The sequence below is a fragment of the Perissodus microlepis genome, chromosome 12, assembly GCF_051167445.1.
Source record: "Perissodus microlepis isolate ML-2025 ecotype Zambia chromosome 12, ASM5116744v1, whole genome shotgun sequence".
Taxonomy (NCBI): Eukaryota; Metazoa; Chordata; class Actinopteri; order Cichliformes; family Cichlidae; genus Perissodus; species Perissodus microlepis.
In genome coordinates this window covers 28,780,014-28,801,752 of record NC_140472.1, presented here as the reverse complement: position 1 = coordinate 28,801,752, position 21,739 = coordinate 28,780,014, and the positions used below count along the sequence as shown (strand labels likewise).

Sequence of the window (21,739 nt, the reverse complement as noted above, 5' to 3'; positions counted from 1 at the left end):
ATTTTGGCTTCAGCTGTAAAGGTCACGCTGTTATCTTTAATCACAGCCTGCAATTAAGAGTCACCTGTGAGTTTTCTCTTTTAAAGAAGAGATGGAGCCCCAGCAGAAGCACCTTTATAGTTGGATAGTGATTACAGATAAAGAGGGGAGGGGGGCTTTTGGGCACAAAAAGCAGAACCTCAAAATGCTGAGTAAAAGGAAAATGACACAAGCGCCATGAAACAAATCAACAAATAATGATTCGCATGGTAAGAATAAAATTTTCTGAAGTATAAGTAATGTGTTGGTATTTGATAATCCAAATGTAGATTTATCTTGTAGTTTTTCGCCTGGTTCTAGTTTTAATATATAAGGTTTATTACATTTTCATTATATTCTGGGATTTCTGTTCTTACACTGATTTTAAAAAAACTATCTAAAAAGCTGGTGCTGAGTTTTGCACAGGGTTCTTATAACATTATTTTTTAAGGCAAATACATTTGAAAATAAAGTGAATTTAAGATTAGGATTTTTCTTTTTCTTTTTTTTATTTAAAAAAAACTGCCTCCGGGAAACAGTTCATGTAATAATAACTGGTTAGTCAGTGATCATCAAGATGACAATTTAGTCATGTGTCAGTTCAGGTCAAGTCACACTTTGACAAACCTTGAATCATTGACTTAGCAATCCACTGCACACACGGTGTCACAGTTGTGCTAAAATTATAATTGTATAAGCTAACATTGTATGAATGTTAGCTTATACTGAATGATTTAAATTGTTTTAACTAGTGATGGTGCTGTAGAGGATAACCAAATGCTACATGAATGTCCATCTGTACAAAATGTGGTTCCAGTTTTCAGGGTGTTGTCCCACAAAAATGGACCTTTCCAGGTAGACTGAGCCCAATTGAATGTGAACCTTCTGTGTTGCCTTAGTTGATAAAAAATGATAAAGTTTACCACTATATGCCTCCTGGTGATTAACAAAAGTGTCTTTAAGGCTAAGCAAAACTAAGCCCCAATCAACAAGGCTCCTGAAAGTTTGCTTTGTTTTACATTTCTGATGAAAACCCCTCACATGATACCAACTGTTGAAATGAGATGGTGCTCGGGTAAAATTAAAAGTAACATTTTTGGTCCAGTGCATCAACTTGCAAGGGACAAACTCCAAAAATAAAACGCCTGATTATGTGGTTTTTGTCAGCTGTTTGAACGACAGCATCACCAGGACGTATTACGTTATATATACTAGTATACAAAGTTAAAAATGGTAAGTATCCAAACAGCTCAGACTTAATTTACTGTAATTTCTCCGAACTTTGGCAGTGTTGTAACAGTGTAGGAAGAAGTAATGCAATTTGGTCTACTCCTAAAAAAAGATCCAGTGTTTGGGGTCCTTAGGGAGTAGTAAGGCGCTATACAAATACAGGCCATTTACCATTTACAACATTTGTTTTTATATGAATTCTGCAGTGACTTCTGGCTTAGATTTTCTCTGCAGAACCCCCTGAAAAAACACAAGATGCTGCTTCATTCAGTTGAATTTATTTTACGAGTTTGCCCTCATTCTGCTCCCAGATGATGATGACTTACAGCAGGTACACTCCGCCATCAAACCACCACACAGAGAAGTGAGTCTGCAGACCTGGAGTGGAGGCTGGACGGAGGCAGCGAGCAGCGGCGCCTGGCCTGCAGGTGCAGCCTCTTGGACGTGCAGCGGGGTCTCATGAATGCCCGATTCAGAAAACGGCCCCCATCGGGCCTGTTCTCCAGGCCCGGGGCTAATCCCGGCCCCTAATCGGATTATGTAAATTCCTACTCCACACAGAGACTTTTATGGAAGGCTGCGTCTTTGAAACAACACTTGAAGGGTGTAAAAAGAACAGTGACAATTGGTTAAACTAGATGTGTTTTTCTGTCTGAACGAAGGTTGAAAGTGGGAGGCAGAGGAAGGGGGTGAGATGGGGGAGTGAGGAGTGGCTGCAGAGAGGTGAGTTAGACGCTGTGCTCTCCGTGTTTCCTCTCTAATTTATGTGTGGCCCCTTGGAATGGCTCAACAAGATTACCGTAGTCATAACAAAACCCATATTGTCCGACTGTCAATCTGGATATGGTATTTTTACCTTTTGTGGCCCAATCAGGCCGGATTCAAAGCAGAGCAGCCACTGATATCAAGGTCTTTTCCTCGGTGGAGGGGACGGTGGGTTGTCCATGCCTAATGTCAGAGAAGCAGAAAGGAATAAGTGTCCACAGCAGTAAGAGAAGGATCAGAGAGAACGTCTCAGTTTCACTTCAATAGGAATTTATTTGTCACCTTTAGCGCTAACCTTCAAGGATTAAATGAGCAATGAATCATAAAAGCAGCACAAATACTCATTTAAAGAGCTGTTAAATCATAAAAGCTGCAGAAAGGCCCCCACAAAAAAAGACAAATCATTTAAACACAGCACCATCATAAACACACACACACACTTGTTCCAAGTGACAGAAAAAGGAGGAGTTACGTGTTTTAACAATCACACCAACCTCACACAATGCACGCAGCAGCTCCACGACAGCACACGTCAGACAATGGAGCTTGCGCTGCTATAAAAATGTGGGATGCGAGCACTCGGCACTCTCATCCCTCCCTCCTTCTCTCTGGCTCTCCCCTCTCCTCACTAGGAGCTCAGTGAGCATGAGGAGACGCATCTAAGTGGACCTTCGCACTGGTCTCCAGGACACGTCGATGACAAAGGAACCTCTGCCTCTGAGATTTCTGCACATTTCCCACACACAGGTACAGGTGAGACATTTACTTCATTCTCCCAGATTTTCCCTCCTCCGAGGCAATGTTTCCACTTATAGTAGCATAGTAGATATTTAATGTGCTGTAATTTATAGTTGATAGCTGCAGATATTTGTTATCAAAATATTAAGTGCAAAAGAAGTTTAATAAATAGATTCTAATGTAGCTTAAAATACCATCTGTTAATGATTTAAAGGCTTCATCACTTGCAAATGGTAAACACTGCAGAAGAACTTGATGTGTCACTTGTGCCAGCCAAAAAAACTCTTGAATATGCCTTTAAATATGAAGAAAAACACAAAGGCTGCGTATTGCAGAAATAGGTAGCAAATGAATCAATAATGATAAATGCTTTTGTGGGGTTTAAAACAGTTTGCAAATTTCACCATGCTCCTGGTGCCTCCGCCTTCCTCCTATCACTCACCAGCGCTGATGATTTCTTTATTTATTTTAAAGCTTTTATATCCATTTTTTCTGTTTTGCATTGAGTTTGGAATCAAAAACTCAAAATAAACACAAATTACTCTCATGTCTTGAATTAAGTGGCCTAACGTTGTGTCACTTGTTGCAGCTGAGCTCAGCACCATGACCAGAAAGGTGTTCACCAACACGAGGGAGCGCTGGCGCCAGCACAACGTCAACACTGCCTTTGCCGAGCTCCGCAAGCTCATCCCCACCCATCCTCCGGAGAAGAAGCTGAGCAAGAACGAGATCCTGCGACTGGCCATGCGCTACATCAACTTCCTAGTCCAGCTGCTGGAGAGCCAGAGCGGCCAGCCGGCCGGCCACTCCCCCACCGCCCTGCTCACCTTTCTCAGAGGCAACATGGAGCAGCTGCACTCCCCTCCTCACCCCTGGGCCCTGACCAGTGACACGGAGGCTCCGTCGCCCGGATCCAGCTGTGACAGCTCTGAGGCCTGGTAGAGCCGCAGCTCATCTAACAGAAGCAACTCTGGAGTGAACTTTTGGACCCTTTCTTTCTTCCCGGGGTTTCTGCTCTGATCTGGTCCTCTGTAAAGACTGTTGTGTGTCTGCCTTCAGGGCAGAGTGTGTGATAGTCAAACGTGGCTGAAAAGTGAGCACCGTCTCTGTGTTGAAGTTATGAAATATAATTTGCAGGTGAAATTGATTTGTGTTCTGCATGGGTGTGTAAAAACCTGGATGTACTATTCCTCTCGTGTCTTTATGTTAATATTCCTTGTTGCCGGCCCGCCTTGAACTAATTTAGTTTTGCAGTATCGGGGTGTTTTGCCAACGAGGAAAAATGGAAGGGATTAAGGAATTTCTCATTCCGAGCAAAAGATTGAATAAGGAATTTGAATAGATAATGGTTCAGCCAAGACTGCCTGCAAATAATCTCAAAATAACCAAGGGCACTTTTTCCCCACTAGTCGACATGCTACCCCCGTCCTCCGAGAGAAGACTACATGTGACCTTTCTTTTCAATTATCAAGGTTATACCACTTCACAAAAATCAATCCTAAGAAAGCCTTCCCCCCCCTTTTCTCATCCCTTTCACACAACAGCGTCAGTATTTGTTACTAGTCAGGTTGGATTTTGGCAAAACTGACAATCTTCTTTCAGTAATTGTACACAAATCTCTTCGCTGTGTTTTCACTTGGTCATTTTTTGTACAATACGCATGTCATATAGCCAAAGATGATGATAATAATAATAATAAGTTGATTGTCTCCTGTTAAGAGTGTGCTGATGATCTTCTGATACCTCTTTTGTAAGTTATTTTGGTTTGTTTGTGAATATAAGGTATGTTATTTATTTGAACTATTTATTTAATAAATGATTTGTTACCTTCTGAATTGTTAAGTATGAGTAATTGTTTCACTAAAGTGTTTCAAAGCCCCCAGTAAGCAAATATTGAATCACATAGACATAGATACATTTTATCATTTTAACCTATTATAGAAAAGGGGATCTGGACTATAGTTTCAGTCTGACATTTACTCCAGGTGCTGATATGAAATCTAATCTTTCAGGATAGTTCAGTAAAAGCAACAATCCTGGTTGAAAAGTAGTTTTTAAATTGTAGCGTCGTCTGTGTGACCACTGAAATTAAAGTTTATTCAGATAATGCAACAAATGAACTGCTCAGAGGAGTTACAAAGATTATCCACACTTCTACCCATCTTTCCCCAGGTGTGTATCAATGCAGCTAACCGAAAATTTAATTGCATACTTTTAGATAATAAACTCCATCTTTTAACTAATTTACTTTGCCATTTCAAACTTTTGCTTTTTTTTTTATCCAACAGTTTTATTTTCAAAGCTAGTTGTTTCACCCATCCACCCTCCGTGTTTAAATGATTTATGCACTTCTTTTAGCTATCAGTAATTTTTATTTTTACATTTTGTTTCCTTTTTTTGTTTTAGTCATGCTAATATTAAGTAATCTCTGGGATATTTGTAACCCTGCTTGGTAATCACTATTCTAAACTGGTAGAGGAAGCAGGAAAGTGGACACTCCTACAAAAAGGTCAATTTGTGGGTTGAGGTAAAAAAATAAATAAATAAAAAATACATAAAAAATAAACACCCAAACACTCAAAAAAACCAAAAATAACCTATAATTAACAATAACCAATAAATATACTATATATAATTTCATATACATAGATATATAGTTTTTTACAATATAAGTTGCCTTTTCAGAGTTGCTGTGAATGGAACAAACTCATACAATGCACAGTAAATAGTGACAATGGAGTGGAATAGTTAAGTTGTTTCACGCTATGTCAGAAACACAGCTGATGGGAAATTAAGAGCAAATCTGCTGCTCTTTGTTCTTGCTCAGTAAGCCCAGAGACATTTGCTTTCAGCAGCGCCCATGATGACCGTGTGGACACAAAACTGACCTCTGCTCTCTGTCTACTGACCAGAGGCCTGAGGGATGAGTGACCGCTTAACTTGCAACCCCTGAGGTCAGAGGTCGCTCTGGAGTCAACCACTGTCGAGATGACCAGAGTGCAAATGCTGCTCTTGCTCTCTCTCTCTTATTTTTTAAAGGATAGCATCACTCTGTTGCTTCATAAGGTATTTAGCAGCCCTTATTTTTACTGCTGCCAATAAATAATTAGGCCTTTTTTTAATTATCAGAATAGCTGCGGATCAATTTTCAGTCAGCAAACCTATTAATGGATTATTTCTTTCACCTCTAGCTACAATATCAACAGTCTTCTTGTTTGGCAGCCGGTTAAACTGAGGTCAGACATTTACATGTCTAATCGCCTATTGTGACAACAGAAAATGGGCCCCGTTTTCAGGCAAGAGGCAGCAACTAACTGAGCTGCAGAGTAAACACTGAGTCGGTTTTAGGCGCTTTCACCCCGGCTGTTAAACTCCGGCTAATGGTGTGTAAACGGAGCAGAGGGCAGCTGGACACAGTGACTGCAGGCCTGTGGGAAGTGACAGGTGACTCTTTGTGATGCTGCAGTAATACTAAATGAATTCTAAGGTAGAGGCAGAATGACAAATATTTCAACCAAGCAGTATGGCTCATCTATAACATGAATTTAGGAAGTGTTTACTGCTTGAGCAATTTAACAGGAAATTGAGCAACTTTCTGGTAAAATGCAAAAAGATTAAAATAACAGGGGACTGCTTAGTGGGCTGAACTTTTTGGTGAAAGTCATCATGATGTTTCATAATTCAGTCATCTGACACTGGAGGAAGGCGTGTGAAGCCTTTTCCGTACAGGCTGTAAGGCTGTGAAAAAGCATTTTGTTGAACCACCTTATTTACAGAAAACGCCTAAGCAGTGTGAGCATAACTCTGACCTCAACTTTCCACAAGGATTATGAAACCATGCACTGAGAAATAATAACAAATCTGTACGCTTCTCATTCCCTCCACCAAGTATATTTGCCTGATTGACTATTCTCTCCCAAGTATGTGGGCAATCGTCTATTGAGAGCACATTTCCTTATCAGCGTCTAGCACACTGTCTGAATCCGTTATCACAATGGGCCAGATCAGTGCAGGCAGCCCCTCGCTCTCTCGGCTGAGGCGCCCATGAAAAAGAATTTCTGGAGTTGGGTGCCAACCGATAGGCCCTGAGCTCTTTATCCCCTTAAAGCCAATTCACACTCTGCATGTTTAAATATCTCAGCTCAACCCCTGCCCTCCCACTCCCATCACGCACTCGAACCCCTCCTCCTCCCCCTGCACCTTCCTCTCGCTCTCTCTCTTACCCTTCCGAGTCCAAGCATAGAATTGCGAAGCTGCCGACCTGCAGCACGGGTGGGTGGCTGGGTGGGATGCAGGTGCAGGGCTGGTTGGATAGTGAGAGGAGGGGAGTCTTCCATTGTTGGGCTGGACAGCACCCTCTCTCCTCTGGAGCACCCTCTGATGGGGGAGCCCACTGACAATCACACATCCTAATCTGATTATGCAAATGTCTACTTCAAAAAGCATTGCGCTGTAACCCCTTACCCTGTGGTGGGAAGACAGAGCAAGGAAGGAAGAAGTGGAAGCAGTAGGAATGCAAACAGGAAATGGTAGATTGTTGAGTTCCAGAGAAAATTAAATATGAAGGCAAAAGCACAGTTAGGGGCTCAGTGATTCTGCTGGTTAATCACTCATTGATCACTCACTCTCACACATCCACTGCACCACCAGGGGAGGTCTAAGGTTGAAAACAGTACACACTCGCACACTGAATGGCCAGTGACTGCCTCAGCAGGGCATTGAATCCAATATTCAAATGCTTATTGTTTTTCCAGACGCTCCTGAATCCAGCGTCAAAAGGAATCTACAATGTTAATGAGGGGGACAAAGTACCCAGAGTTAAGATTTACACGCCCAAACAGTCAGCGGTGACGTTTCCCAAGAACAACAATGATTCCTGAAGGCGTGGCTGACAACTCTTGCAACCCTTCTGGCCTCAGCAGGTTTCTGAAATCAGCTGCCTCTTTCTGCTCCTGGATATCTTTCTACTACGAGTCTTTAAAATGTTGGGAGACGTGTAGTTATACACTGTAGTACTTTCAGCTAAGTGCTAACGGTATAAAATTCATCGTCGTAGTGTATCATGTTGACATGCACACGTGCCTCTTATCCAAATATGGACTGGAGGCACAAGTGAATATTGTCAGATCAGAAAGTATTTGGTCAAAAACCAAAGTTGAAACTCAAACATAATAATATAAGGATCTGAGTTAGTTCTTGGAGAGCTAAAACTTTACCTATTTTCTTAACTACTTGTTGTGTTGGTAGCCTAGACCGTCCCCCAACTGACGTTTGGAGAGAGGCAGGATGTAACCTGGACAGGTCACAGGCAATGATGGGGTTAATTTGGAGTCACTAAACCACCTAACATGCCAGACAAAAATAACAAAGACAAAGAACACACAAACTTGCAGAGATGCTGGAACTAACCTCTAGTTTTAAGCTAGAGATGCACCGATGCAACATTTTCCTAGGTCAGATATAAAACTCTAGCTTCCATAATCCAGATTTACATCGTAGATGTAGCAGTAAGTAGTGAAGAAGGCCATGCAGAGACTTTATGTGACGCAGGAGGCTTTTTTAAAAAGGGAAGCGATCAGAAGTATGAGTAATCATATTACTAACTCAAGTTCCACATAAGTTGTGGGAGTTATGTATAAGCCTATATAACTGAAATTTCCACTGAAATTTCCAATTCACTCAACCTCCACTATACTAACAACCACAAACTGGTGCTCTGAAAACCTTTTTCATTTCCTAGTGTATTTCTCCTATTTATTTGTTTTATTTTTTCCAGCACTGTCAAATTTACGATTATTACGTTTAACGCACGGTGAAATAAGACATGGTTCATAAAAAAGAAATGAGTCAGGTTCAGATTTATTTATTTAATAATCATCTTTTCTTATATACTTTTAAAAAAGGATCAGACCACAGCTGGTTTTCCTGCTGACATTCAGACACCATGGATCTGCGTCTCTCTGCCTGCATCCTGCTGGTACTTTGTGCGACATGGAGTGCAAACGGAGAAAATATTTTGGTGTGGTACACTGATGATAAACATGAAGCCTGTTCTGGAGACACTGGTTGACAGAGGACACCAGGTGACTGTACTGGTCCCGAGCTCGTCATTATACATGAACACCAATGAGCCATCCCACTTTCGCTACGAGCCCTTCAACGTCTCTTTCTCAAAAGATGCCCTGCAGGATTTTTTAGAAGAATTCCTTCGATTCTCCCTGTACGAAATTGATTATATGAGCTACTGGGAGATCTACATCAGATTCAGTGAAATAATCAAGACTCAAATGCAGTTTTCTATCCAGTATTTGGACGGTGTGGTGAAATCAGAAGTCGTCATGAAGAAGTTGAAAGAGGGAAATTACGACCTTCTCTTCGCTGATCCAATCTATCGTGGCAGTGACTTGGTAGCAGATATTTTGGGGATCCCGCTCGTCTTCTCCTTTCGCTTCTCCTTAGCTTATAACTGGGAGAGGCATTGTGGTCAGATGCCTGCTCCACCATCCTTTGTTCCCGGTGCAATGAGCAAACTCACAGATAAGATGGACTTCTCAGAGAGAGTGTGGAACTTTCTCTTCTACGCTCTCCAAGACATTGCAATGAGTCACATTTTTGGAAAAGTAGACAGATATTACTCTGATGTCAAAGGTGAGCAAATCAATGAAATATTGGTGATACGTTTGTGTCCATTACTCATGCATTGCAACAGGAACTCCCACCAGTACCTGTGAGTTGGTGAGTAAAGCAGACATCTGGTTAATTCGAACCTACTGGGATTTTGAATTCCCTCGTCCTTTCCTCCCCAACTTCAAATATGTTGGTGGGATCCACTGCAGACCTGCTAAACCTTTACCAGAGGTAAGGACACTCCTATTACCATATGATTAATCATTACATCACAGAATATTCCTGCCAGGACCAGTGACTCCATCAAAATTTTGAACAAAAATGCAAAAACAGCTGGCTGTTGGTAGTGGGATAATATTCGACTTGTTGCAGGATCTGGAGGAATTTGTGCAGAGTTCTGGAGAAGATGGCATTGTGATCTTCACTTTAGGATCCATGATCAACAACATCACCAAGGAGAAGGCAAACATGATAGCCTCAGGCCTCGCTCAGATCCCACAAAAGGTCAGAGGATAATGTTTGTGCCAGCTGTAATCAATTTGTGTAAAGTATGGAGTAGTTTTTCATGTTTCAGATAACTGCATTAATTAATGACATTACAGATTGGATGTTTCAAGTTCCCCTCCCTTATGGGAACATGCCAACTTAAGTTTGTTTTGTTTTTTTAAATTCAGAGTGTGCAAATTCTTTGTCACCAACTTGATACACTGTGATACACCAACAAAAACACCACAGTACACCAACAACATAGTGTAAGCTTAGAAATTTTTTACCATTTATAGGTGCTGTGGAGATACAGGGGAGAAAAACCAGCAACTTTGGGTGCCAACACTCGAATATATTACTGGATCCCTCAGAATGACCTCCTGGGTAAGTAAAGTTGGTACTCATGGATATGGGCTTGGGTGGGCAGAAATTATACTAGTGAATTGAGATGCTGGAAAGATTGCAAATTTAACAGTACCACTGCCAACCAAATAATTTTTTTTTTTCTCAAAACCTTTACTTAATTTTAATTCTTAAAGCCACTTGAGGCTTATTTCACAACAGTCAACATTAAATGTGTTTTTGGAAGCTGTGAGCACTTTTTATAACACAAGGAAACAATTTAAAGACTGAGAATTTTCTGACATACTATCCTGATAACTTATTACTTCTTGTGCAAACCTGCTGTGTTGATTAGGTTGGGATTTTTTCTCTCTCTCTCTCTTCTTCTGTTGCACTATAGAGTGCTACAGTGCTAAAATCCCCTGTTCCGGATTATTAAAATTCTCCTGTTGTCCAAATGTAAAAAACTAACTTTCAATGTCACACAGTTATTTGGCATGTGTTAGGTCACCCTAAAACTAGAGCTTTCATCACTCATGGAGGCACAAATGGGATTTACGAAGCCATCTACCACGGAGTTCCCATGGTGGGCATTCCAATGTTCGGTGACCAGCCAGACAACATGGTCCATATGAAGGCTAAAGGAGCTGCAGTTATTCTCAATTTGAACTTCATAACAACCGAAGCGCTTAGAGACGCAATCAACACAGTCATCAATGACAAATCGTGAGTTCTTTGAACTATCTGCACTTTGGATTAAGTACTGAAAGCATAGATTGTAAAACAAAAAAAGCATTCAAAGAAAGTCTGAAAAGTGAAGTCTGCCTCTGCAGAAATCCATACAAGAGGATATACAACCCTATAGCTCTTTCAATACAAAACGCTCCTAAATTATGGTCACATTTAAAATAAAACAGATGTCAACACTTTAGGGCATGGCTACTTTGCATCATTACCCTATGAATGTTGTCAGTTAGTCATGCTCAAGTCAAGGCTTCAAAATAGGATTTTACTAATCTGTTATTTGTCGCATGGGCAATTTTATTTTTTTATGTACAGTAAATGATTGAAGCTGATTTATTTTTTTTTTTTTCAAAAACCTATATGCACATTCACAGGTACAAAGAAAATGCTATGAGGCTGTCCAGCATCCACCACGACAGACCCATCAGTGCTCTGGAAGAGGCAGTATTCTGGATCAAGTTCACGCTGAGAAACAAAGGAGCCAAGCACTTGAGGGTCCAGGCCCATGAACTCACCTGGTACCAGTATCACAGCCTGGATGTCCTGGGCTTCATCCTCACTATAGTTCTACTCATCATATTCATCTTCATCAAGACCTGCAGTTTCTGTTTGCACAGGTGTTGTGTCAGGAAAGGAAAGACAAAAAAGAAGGCCGAATAACAGACTGAACAGAAACGGTGCTGTGAGTGCTGGACTGGGGCAAGTATTTGTTACCTACATGAAACTTTCTTTCATATATGTTGAATTTCCCTTCATCTTCTCCTTTATGTATCACCACTAACTACATTAACAGATGCACCAATTTGCAGAAGTGTACCTGAAGTTGATCTGACATTAAAAACCAAATGCTGATTGGATGTTGAGTTTTGTTTAAAAAAACAAACAAACACAAATACACTACCATCAACTTATATATAGATGTGGATCATTTTTACATATAGAAATCACATTAACATTAATCACATAACAAAACACAAACTTCCCTCCATGTCCTGAAAGAGGTTTACACAAGCATATACATTTGAATAACATCTATTATCTATGTTTCTTCTTATTTATGAACAGTTTAGGAATTATATTATCCCAATCGTTTTTTCCCCATCTTCTTTGAACTTCCCCAGCATCAGCTCTATAAATACTGTACCATCTACTGCAGTGTAATGGCCACAAATCTGGATTTGAAAAAGAATAGAAAAAGGTTTCTTTTTTAGGCCACTCACGTGTCAACCACCATCCTGTGAAGCAGCTGCAGTAAATTGGAAGATATCTGGTCACACCAAAATACACAACTTCTATAATTTTATTTCCAAAATATCTAATGTAATGTGGCTTTATTGTCATGTAATACCACTTAAATGGTGCACTGAGTCAATGTAGCATGTTCTCTGCCCTGAAAGATGTAGGCAATACAATGCAAAGCACTGGTGTCCTAGTCAATGGGACAGCAAACAGTGACTTGAACACCTTGAACATGGCTCTCATCACTACCAGTTCCTCCCAGAAGATAACATGCTCACTTCCAAAGAAAATAACATTGGAGCAGCTTACAGCTCTTCAAGAGTAAAATGAATCAATGATACTCAATTAACACCATTTTTTGTGAACTGATAAGATAAGAGATGTTGTTGCCTATGATGACACGTAGGAATAGCAATCTGTTACTGACAGTTCAAATACATTTGCTAAGATAGCTTTTTGTGAAACGGTTTCATACAAACACAATTGCTATTAATGATTAGCTTAATTATGTCAGAGCAAACTGTGAATTTGTTTCTATTTCATGAAAGTGTTGCCACCTGGTGGTGAAAGTTTTAGGTTCATTTTTGCTGACGGTAATTACAAATAGCACACACATTGGTTCAGTTATGTCGATCTGGATGACACCTGGTGAAAATGAAATCTCAGGACTTACCACAATTCACTGATCACATTAACTCGGTGGACCAACATTTAAAATTCACCAGGTAGGATATGAAAAGTAGCAAGTTAGCCTTCCTAGACTGTGAACTTTCCATCAGTAATCGGGAGCATTGAAAAGTTGATGTGTACCATAAACCTATCCATACTGATCAGTATTTAAGCTTTGACGCTCATCATCCATTGGAGCATAAACTGGGTGTTATCAGGACGGTACAACACAGAGCAAACACCATCCCCACAGACACAGTGGCCAGGGAAGCAGAAGAACATCACATCAAGAAGACCCTGAGTAAATGTGGTTATCCCAGCTGGGCATTTCTCAAAGCTGGGAAGGCGCCTCAAGAAAGTTCCAGCCAATAAAGGATAGATGGTCAACTGCCACCTAAGCAAAAACCCTTAGTGATCCCTTATGTGTCAGGAGTATTGGAACAGTTGAGACGCAATTTTTTTCTAAACACTGCATCTCTGTGGCTTTTAAACCCCAAAACACGCTGCGCCAAAAGATTGGTCCACCCAAGGATTGGGTCCCCCGACACAAACAGAGTAATGTAGTGTACGCTGTGTAGTGTACGCTGTTAAGTGCCAGTAGGATTGCCAGGATTTATACATCAGAGAAACCAAACAACCTCCAACTGTAGCCAATCCCCAGCTCTCTGTGAATGGTACTCTTGGCCATTGGTCAATGGTCATTAGAGGATCAATAGGGTGCCCATGACCCTCTAGGGGACACTCCCACAGGGCTTAAAATCTGGGACTCTCCACCAATTGTTCTTACAACTGAAGAAGCTTCTTGGATGAGAGATGAAACATCTTCAAGGAAACTTAAAGAAGTTCAGACACTTTTCCTTGATTTCAGCCATTGTGCAAATGTACTGTTTATAAGATCGGGGAAACCTGCAGTCAACTGAGACTGAAGAAATCACTTGGATGAGTGACGAAACATTTCTCTCACTGAAAATGACACGTCCAGATGAACAGAATCAACCTTTTGGAATTTACTTACCTGGATGCTTGAGCATGCACCAAGATACAAATAGCACAATTAAGATACTCTATCTTGCCAAATGTATTTGCATTATTTCCCATCTGCCTTCAAATGTATATGAACTTGAGTGACATCTCATTCTTCATGGCGCAGGGTCAGTTGTTTGGACCCAGTCTTCTGTCCATTGCAGGCACTGTGGCACATCTTTTTGAAAATGTCGGGGTGCTTCAAATCTTAAGATTTTTGGGGGGCAGCTATATTGGCATTTCATCACCATGTCGAAGGCAGGCGACTTGGCGCTCTTTTTTGGGTAATGGAATTTCAGTTCCCATTAGATCTCTTGGGCAGAACCAGATCTAGCTGCAGTCAATATTAGGGTGATAATGTGGGCTGTCTAACTGCAGTCTTGGGATGTGATTTAGTGGACTATCACTACAGCGACAACGATGACAAGCCAGCTGGAAAAACACAAAATGGGGCTAACAGCCATTCATATACCATAATCTTAAAATCTCTGTGTGGGAAACACTGATTTTTTTGTTTTGTCCATCTCCAAAACATGAATTCTACCTAACCTAACTGATTTGCTTAGTTTTGTTCAGTTGAGTTGCAAATAATTCAGTTCAAATAATGATACTCAACAATGATTGCGCTTAATTGTCTAAAGCTGATGTATGAATGTACTGAAAAATATTGTTAAAGTTAAAATACTCAAGAGTAATAAACTAGTACAGTTTATGAACATTTTACTGATGGGCTTTTTTAGACAGAGGATTTAATTATTCCTGACATTTCTGAATTGGATTAAAAAGTTATAATCAGAAAACACTCTGTTTTAATGTTCTCCAGTGTGAGCATCTCTAATCTGAACTAATATCAGCCTTCACTGATAGCCAAGGCTCTCTGACACCGGTCATTGAGAGTTACTATTAAACCCCATTTCACATTTAACTTTCAAAGTAGCATTGCAAATATCATCAAAGACAAATGTGCAATAAGAAAACCCTGAGCTTTTGTAGAGCCATGAACATGTTACTCAGCTACATTTCATCTTGAAAGGATCTGCTCAAAAATCAGCCACTATGAACGGATCCAACACAGATCCAGACCAGATGAGCTGTGAAATGATTTGTTCCACACAATGACTCCACACATCTGCGATCATGATCCTTCCCGCTCTGCAAGTGGACCCGGTGTTACGGATCCGGTATTGAGCCTGTGGTACATCCGGGGCGGGTCCGGTCCGGATCAGTCAGGGAAGTTTTAGCGGATTCAGGCCGCTGCGGTCAAGTGAGCCCTCACTTACGAAGTCACAGTCAAGCTAGCCGCACCGCCAGCCGCACCGAAAATGTGTTTGCACTACTCTTACGCATATTACGTTATGGGTGAAGACCGGCTTAGAAACGCAGTCTTTTGTGTCCTGACACTATTTTACTTCACAATCCACTCCCAGTTTTGGTTCATCTCCACTTTTCCCCCTGTGATCCACAGCCCAAATTACTGTATGATTCAGAGAAAATTAACAATAAAATTTACCCAATATACTCTACTGTACTTTTAATATCCTCATCTTTGAGCTCAGATTTCAGGAAAACTATGAGGTGACGCAGATATTTCACTGGATTCTGACTCTGGGTGACCCCCACTCTGCACCCTGTGATCCACAGCCAATATTACTGTACGGTTTTTGAGAAAATTGATAGTAAACTTTGCACAATTTACTGTAATGTACTCTATATATTCTCATCTTTGACCTCAGATTACAGGAAAACTGTAAGAGGTGACACAGATATTTCACTGGATTCTGAATCCAGGCCATCTCCACTCTTCACCCTGTCATCCACAGCAAAAATTACTGTATGGATTTCCAGAAAATTCATAGTAAAATCTTCCCATTTTGCTTTACTGTACTCTACATATTGACATCTTTGACCTCAGATTACAGGAAAACTATGAGGTGACGCAGATATTTCACTGGATTCTGACTCTGGGTGACCCCCACTCTGCACCCTGTGATCCACAGCCAAAATTACTGTACGGTTTTTGAGAAAATTGATAGTAAACTTTGCACAATTTACTCTACTGTACTCTATATATTCTCATCTTTGAGCTCAAATTACAGGACAACTTTAAGAGGTGACGCAGATATTTCACTGGATTCTGAATCCAGGCCACCTCCACTCTTCACCCTGTGATCCACAGCCAATATTACTGTACGGTTTTCTGATAAAATTAAATCCTAATCCATTACCGAACAAAATGAGTTCATTGAAGTATTTGCTTAACTACAAGAAATTTCTTTCCACACAAAATTAAAATTTTTCAAAATGTCTTTCACACACCACCTCAAGTAGCAACTTTAATTTTAGACATTATTTATTCAGTGCTTAATCACAACAATAGTCACCTTAAGGCACTTTACGTAATAAGTTAAACCTTACAATAATACATACAGAGAAAAACCCAACAATCATATGACCCCTTATGAGCAAGCACTTTGGCGACAGTGGGAAGGAAAAACTCCCTTTTAACAGGAAGAAACCTCCGACAGAACCAGGCTCAGGGAGGGGCAGCCATGTTATTCATTATCTGTCATCACACAAATCAACCCAAAAAATCAAAAAGGAAATACTTAAAGTACGTGCACAAAGCAAGAATGTTATACACATTGTGTTTTACACATGTGTTCCTCAAAACACCAATAACAACTATAAGCAGATTATTCAAGTAGCTTTCACTGCATGTGGAATTAGGTTACACAAAGCACACACTTCCACTCTGTCTTCTGAGCACTGCTGAGCTGTTCATTTGTCATGTCCAGGCATTCAGAATGGAACCAGCGGTTGCAGTTATCACACTGGATCTGTAAACAAATAACATATGAACTTTCATAAACACATTAAGTAAATAATTCTATTTTTTAATCAATTACAATCCTTAAAGACACAGAGTCGAATAGTTTGTTGTAGATAACATAAAACTATTTTTAAAAATACTATACCCAGTCAGTGATGGAGGGTCCTGGATTAGGTGGTTTCGCCGTTGCACACATGGCACAGTTGTTGTCACTGTCAAATACTAAAACATAATATATATATATATATGTTAGTGTTCATCAGTTTGACACAAAAAAATATGTCCATTTGAAGAAGATATTACACACCGGAGGCCTCAAGTATTGTCTGTGCAAATGTCCTTTGTGCCTGGGCCATCTCTTTTTTGTCGTCAAAACTGTCATTTCTGGTTTATTTGGGAATGCTTCCATTACTGCTTTGGCCATCTGAAATCAAAACAAAAAATAAAATTTAATTGAAAACATCTGCAAATGTTACACTTCCTGTTTACACAATTTAACCTTTTAAGATTATTTTAACTTCCCCCACCCCATCTTCTTATCTAATTTTACAGAAAAATATTATTGCGTTAATGTGGTACCATACCATGATGACCATTACTCCGCAGCTAGAACCATCCCGTTGAAATGGATGTGTCAGTACTCCTCCTCGAAGTTTCACATTCACCCAGTCTGTTTTGTTGTAGCATGTCCTCCTCATTTTGAAGTATTCACTTTGCGAACATAATGTACATCACATTAATATACAAATGAAAGATAAGACTCACACAGAAAAATAACATTCTGCACTTTTCCATAAATCACATAGACACATATAATACATATCACTGTGTTTTAATGGTGTGTCAGAAAGCCCTGTGCTCTAGATTATGTTACATGAAGTATCAAAAATAATAACATGTTCTTTTAAATCTACAAATGTTAACTGTCTCAAATGTCTCACTGCTTAAACACTGTCAGTGTTTTTTTTATTATTTAAAATTACATATGTGTGTAATTTTGAATTATTTTTTTAAATTCTTTAAACAACTGATAACCACGGATTTTATTAAACTTTCATCTACAACCATATGTTCACCTTTAGAAAAAGACCTCCTAAGTCCTCCTGTCACTTTTCTAATATTTTATGTTATTATATACATGTAATAACGCATAATTACCGGAATCTTTTGGCTGCACGGTCACTCTTCCTGCTCCAAAGAGTTTCTTGAAGGATCGACCAAATACAGACAGCTGTCATCTGCATTTATGTACTGCGATACATATATAAAAATTTTAAAAGTACATAAATTATGAAGAATGTGTTATTGAAACAAACTGTTTTCACAGAAATGCTGCTTGTACTAACCAGAAACTTCCAGTGTACATTTCCAATGTTCACAAAGGATAAAATGGCTCTGTAGTTGTCAAAGTTCACCTGTGACATATTAGAAATTACAAATTTGCAACAATACTTTTTCCATTTATATCGAGACATTAATTAAATTTTAAAAAATTTGTTCTAGAATATATTAAAAAGAAATTTACCTTGGACAAGCTTTGTCTCCTGATTAGTTCTCTCTCCATAGAGGATCACACCGCTCGTGTAGTGGTTATAATGTAGATATTATTCCCCAGATTTAGCCAAATGGCCCAGTGGTGCAGGAGATTTTCAATGACCTGAGGAGTATAATAAATAACCTTTTATTACTTTGTAAACATGATAAAGTTTTGGAATACAAAGGTTAATAAAGAGTTTTTTACTTCCATATACTCAGTATTCAGTCATGAGGATATGCCTGGAATGTAGATCTAAAGCAGTACTTACTGAATGTGTAGGGAAAAACTAATGTTCTGCCCCAGCTTTAACGTTAACCTTATGCAGTACTTTTGTTTTTGTTTTGTTTTTTTAAATAACTGGATTACATACCTCTCCAACAAGCCAGCTGTGTGGTCTAAGGGTCAGGAACTCACTGTGACGTATGACAAAGTTGTTACCTCTAATCTGAGATGGGACCACAGAAACAACAACTTCCATTTCCTGTTGTTTCCACAAATATGCAACCTGTGTTTCAACAAGACAATAGTAACTAAATAAAGTTCTAAAAATTCTTCTTAGGAGAGGTTTTAAATGTAATTTTTAAAAGTATTTTAGGTACCTGACGCAACAACACGAAAACATCTCCAGATTTGACATAAATTTTAATGTAATTTATTTGAGATGTTAAACTACAATAAGAAATTAAAAATTGAGTCAGTTACTGTTGTTCTTGTAAAATTAAGGCCAGTAACTTATAATGTGAATTCATTAATTAATTTGGGACAGACACAAGTAAAAGAGTTATTAATAAGATTACTTAAATAATAAATCTTAGCTAACCTTATAGTCCTCAGCATGCAGTCTTTTCATCCAAATCCAGGGTCTCCCTTTTTTGCATAAGGATTTTCAAGTTGTTGTAGTGTTTTGTTACGTTCCTTCCACTACAAGGACTGCAAAACACTATTGCTGCACTACGGACAACATCATCCATGTTTTTGAAGTTATCACAGCATGCAAGGAGCCCAAACACATGCATTCCAAGCCTGTAGGTCTCTGGAATGCTGGGAAAACGAATGAATGAAATCACTGTTAGTAGGACCTTTACATTACAAATCTTGTATTCTTTTTTAATTATTGATATAAATGTACTCACTGTTTTTTACAAAGGTCCTTGGCATTTTTCATGACATGGCTCAAACATTGATGAAGAATGGGAATGTTGAATTGTTGTGCTGAATGCTGGCCAGTGAGTAAGACATAGTACTTCTGCAGCAGATCCTCTAGACTTGTTCTGCAGAATGTCATGGAAATGGATCGGAGGAGTACCAGGGATCCATCACACATGAACATGACAGGCTTGTTATAGGCCCGATTACCAAATGCTCTTACCAGAAAAGAGCTGAAAGGCCTGCAAGAAGTATGTCACAGAGGCTGTAGTGTGGTCACACGTGACATATGTAGCAACTGGAAGAGGAGAAGCACCTTTGGATGGGTTTCTGACAACCAACTCATACACATAGTATGGTGGCCTTCCAGCACTTTCTTTTCTTATTATACTTCCAGTGGCATCAAAGTACACAATGTCTTCTTTGCATCTTTGATGAAAAACTGACAAGGTTTTCTTAGACCACAGCATTATGCCCTTTGGATGCATCAGAATCTTCTGCAGTACGTCCTTTTCAGTGTCCTGATACTGTTGAATTACCTTTTGTAAGCTAATCAACTCGTTGGGATGTGCTCTACTGGCTTTTCTTTCAGACCATGCAATGTTTTTCAAGACTTCTTTTGTTGGAGCACCATCCCTGTTGCCAGATTGGATCACCTTTTGTGGCACTTTCTGTAAAGACTCCAAGTACAAGCTCCTTGGTAATTTGTTTTTGAGGAGTTCTCCAGCACTTTGACGTGATTGTGCACGCACAGGCCGCCTTTTCAGCTCTTTGTTATTATGGCAGACGTCACCTCCTTTAAAAACGACTTCTGCTTTCGGTGTCTCTTCGTCATAAACCACCACATCCACAGTGACAGGGCAGTCCTGAAATCTGCAATACCCCATACACCTGAAAACCGGTGCCTTTGATCTTGAAGAGAGTTTTTTCACACTGTGTCTCCAAAATCCAAAACTGCAGTACGGATTAAGGGTTCTGATTCCACTGGCAATTATATTTGTCCACTGCAGTCCTTTAAATAGTCTTTCTGACTAATGTTGCCGTAACTCCTTCCATTCATTCTCATTTATGAAAAAGAAAGTTTTCTGCTGTGGCAAACCAGATGTGAAAAATCTTTCTCCTGAACTGCTACTGTCTGTGTTGATCTTAGCTGATTCAACTGATTCATTCCTCTGCCACATACAGATATAGATTTCAAAAAAATATATAAATACTTTCAATGTTTGTCACTACAGTGTCTCTATGAAAATCCAACAGCATCATTATGTTACAATTTCACTAATGAACAAAATAGTACAAGTAAGTGAATATGACTAAGAAATATTTATTTTACCTCTAAAGATCATCACAAACAGATTTTAACTTTAAATTTAAACTTTGGATTACATTTCAAAAGACTTAAATTTTTAATATAGTAATTACATGCTGATAGTGTTTAACAAACATATAAACTCCGTGTTTTCTTTCTCTGTGCATTAAAAACTGCGAAAGTTATGAAATTACCTTAGCATTTGCATTTGAAGATGAAGATTTAGAGTTACAGTCGAGGGATTGTGTGTCTGGGGTACGGATGGCACTCTCTGCAGTTTTTTGAAGTGCATCCTGGGAAGAGAAAGCGTTTTCGTTTCTTTACAAATTAATGTTTTTCCAAAGCATCATAATGTAATACTGAATAAAATACAAATAGTTACCTCTTTTCTTGAAGGTAAAGGAACATTTCCTACAGATTGTGGAGACTTTGGTGCAACAACAATGTCTTCCTCATTCTAACGAATGACAAATTAATTAAAACATAACAATTAGACTGAAATTTCTATATGTCTTTGTTAACACACACATTATTACAAAATATTCTGAAAAGAATCACTATGTAATGACGGTTTTATAATGGAAAAAATATTCAGCAAAGGAATATAGTACTATAATTATTGTAAATGAAAAAGTAATATTCTGATTCAGATTTTGGAACTTGATTGGGCAATAACAAGATCAAATGGAGAAATTAGAAGGGTGGAAGACAAGGAGTGAAAAGTTAGTCAGCAGCAGGAGGATGAGTTGGTTACTCCTTTAAAATGGAGGTCAGATGTGACACTCAGGTCTTTGTGTGGCTGTCCTGTGGGTGCTTAAGGCTCTACACCTCATGGTTTGGTGATTTGCTTTGATATGTGTTTACTTGCTGTTAAGTCTATTGTAATCTACTTTCTTGCTCTCCATATGACTCATTATTACTCTGTTTCAAGATTTAAATTATTTTCAAGATTACATTTTGGAGTGAATTTGTTTCATTTGTATCTAAAAAGCTGGATCCCTATAGCTGGATAAGGTTGTCACTATGGCTTCAAAAT

General features: G+C 39.2%; 1 protein-coding gene and 3 pseudogenes across 2 annotated transcripts; 2 read left to right on the top strand and 2 right to left on the bottom strand.

The window, feature by feature from the left end:
- The first annotated feature begins 2,580 nt into the window (after window positions 1-2,580).
- On the top strand, window positions 2,581-4,586 carry tal2 (T-cell acute lymphocytic leukemia 2). Of its 2 annotated transcripts, none has more exons than XM_084947600.1 (2): window positions 2,581-2,760; window positions 3,341-4,586. In XM_084947600.1, exon 2 carries the CDS (start codon window positions 3,355-3,357, stop codon window positions 3,691-3,693), a length of 339 nt encoding a protein of 112 aa, XP_084803726.1. In that variant the 5' UTR covers window positions 2,581-2,760; window positions 3,341-3,354; the 3' UTR covers window positions 3,694-4,586. The 2 variants fall into 2 exon arrangements, with proteins under 2 accessions (XP_084803726.1, XP_084803725.1); XM_084947599.1 differs by having other exon boundaries at window positions 2,582-2,766.
- Window positions 4,587-8,695: 4,109 nt separating this feature from the next.
- On the top strand, window positions 8,696-11,610 carry LOC146376542 (UDP-glucuronosyltransferase 2A2-like; annotated as a pseudogene).
- A 4,829-nt stretch (window positions 11,611-16,439) lies between these two features.
- On the bottom strand, window positions 16,440-18,870 carry LOC146376541 (uncharacterized; annotated as a pseudogene).
- Window positions 18,871-19,078: 208 nt separating this feature from the next.
- LOC146376540 (uncharacterized) lies at window positions 19,079-20,281 on the bottom strand (annotated as a pseudogene).
- Window positions 20,282-21,739: the final 1,458 nt, after the last annotated feature.

Excerpts from the sequence above, each read along its gene's own strand:
- tal2 (XM_084947600.1), top strand. The coding sequence starts at position 3,355 with ATGACCAGAAAGGTGTTCACCAACACGAGGGAGCGCTGGCGCCAGCAC.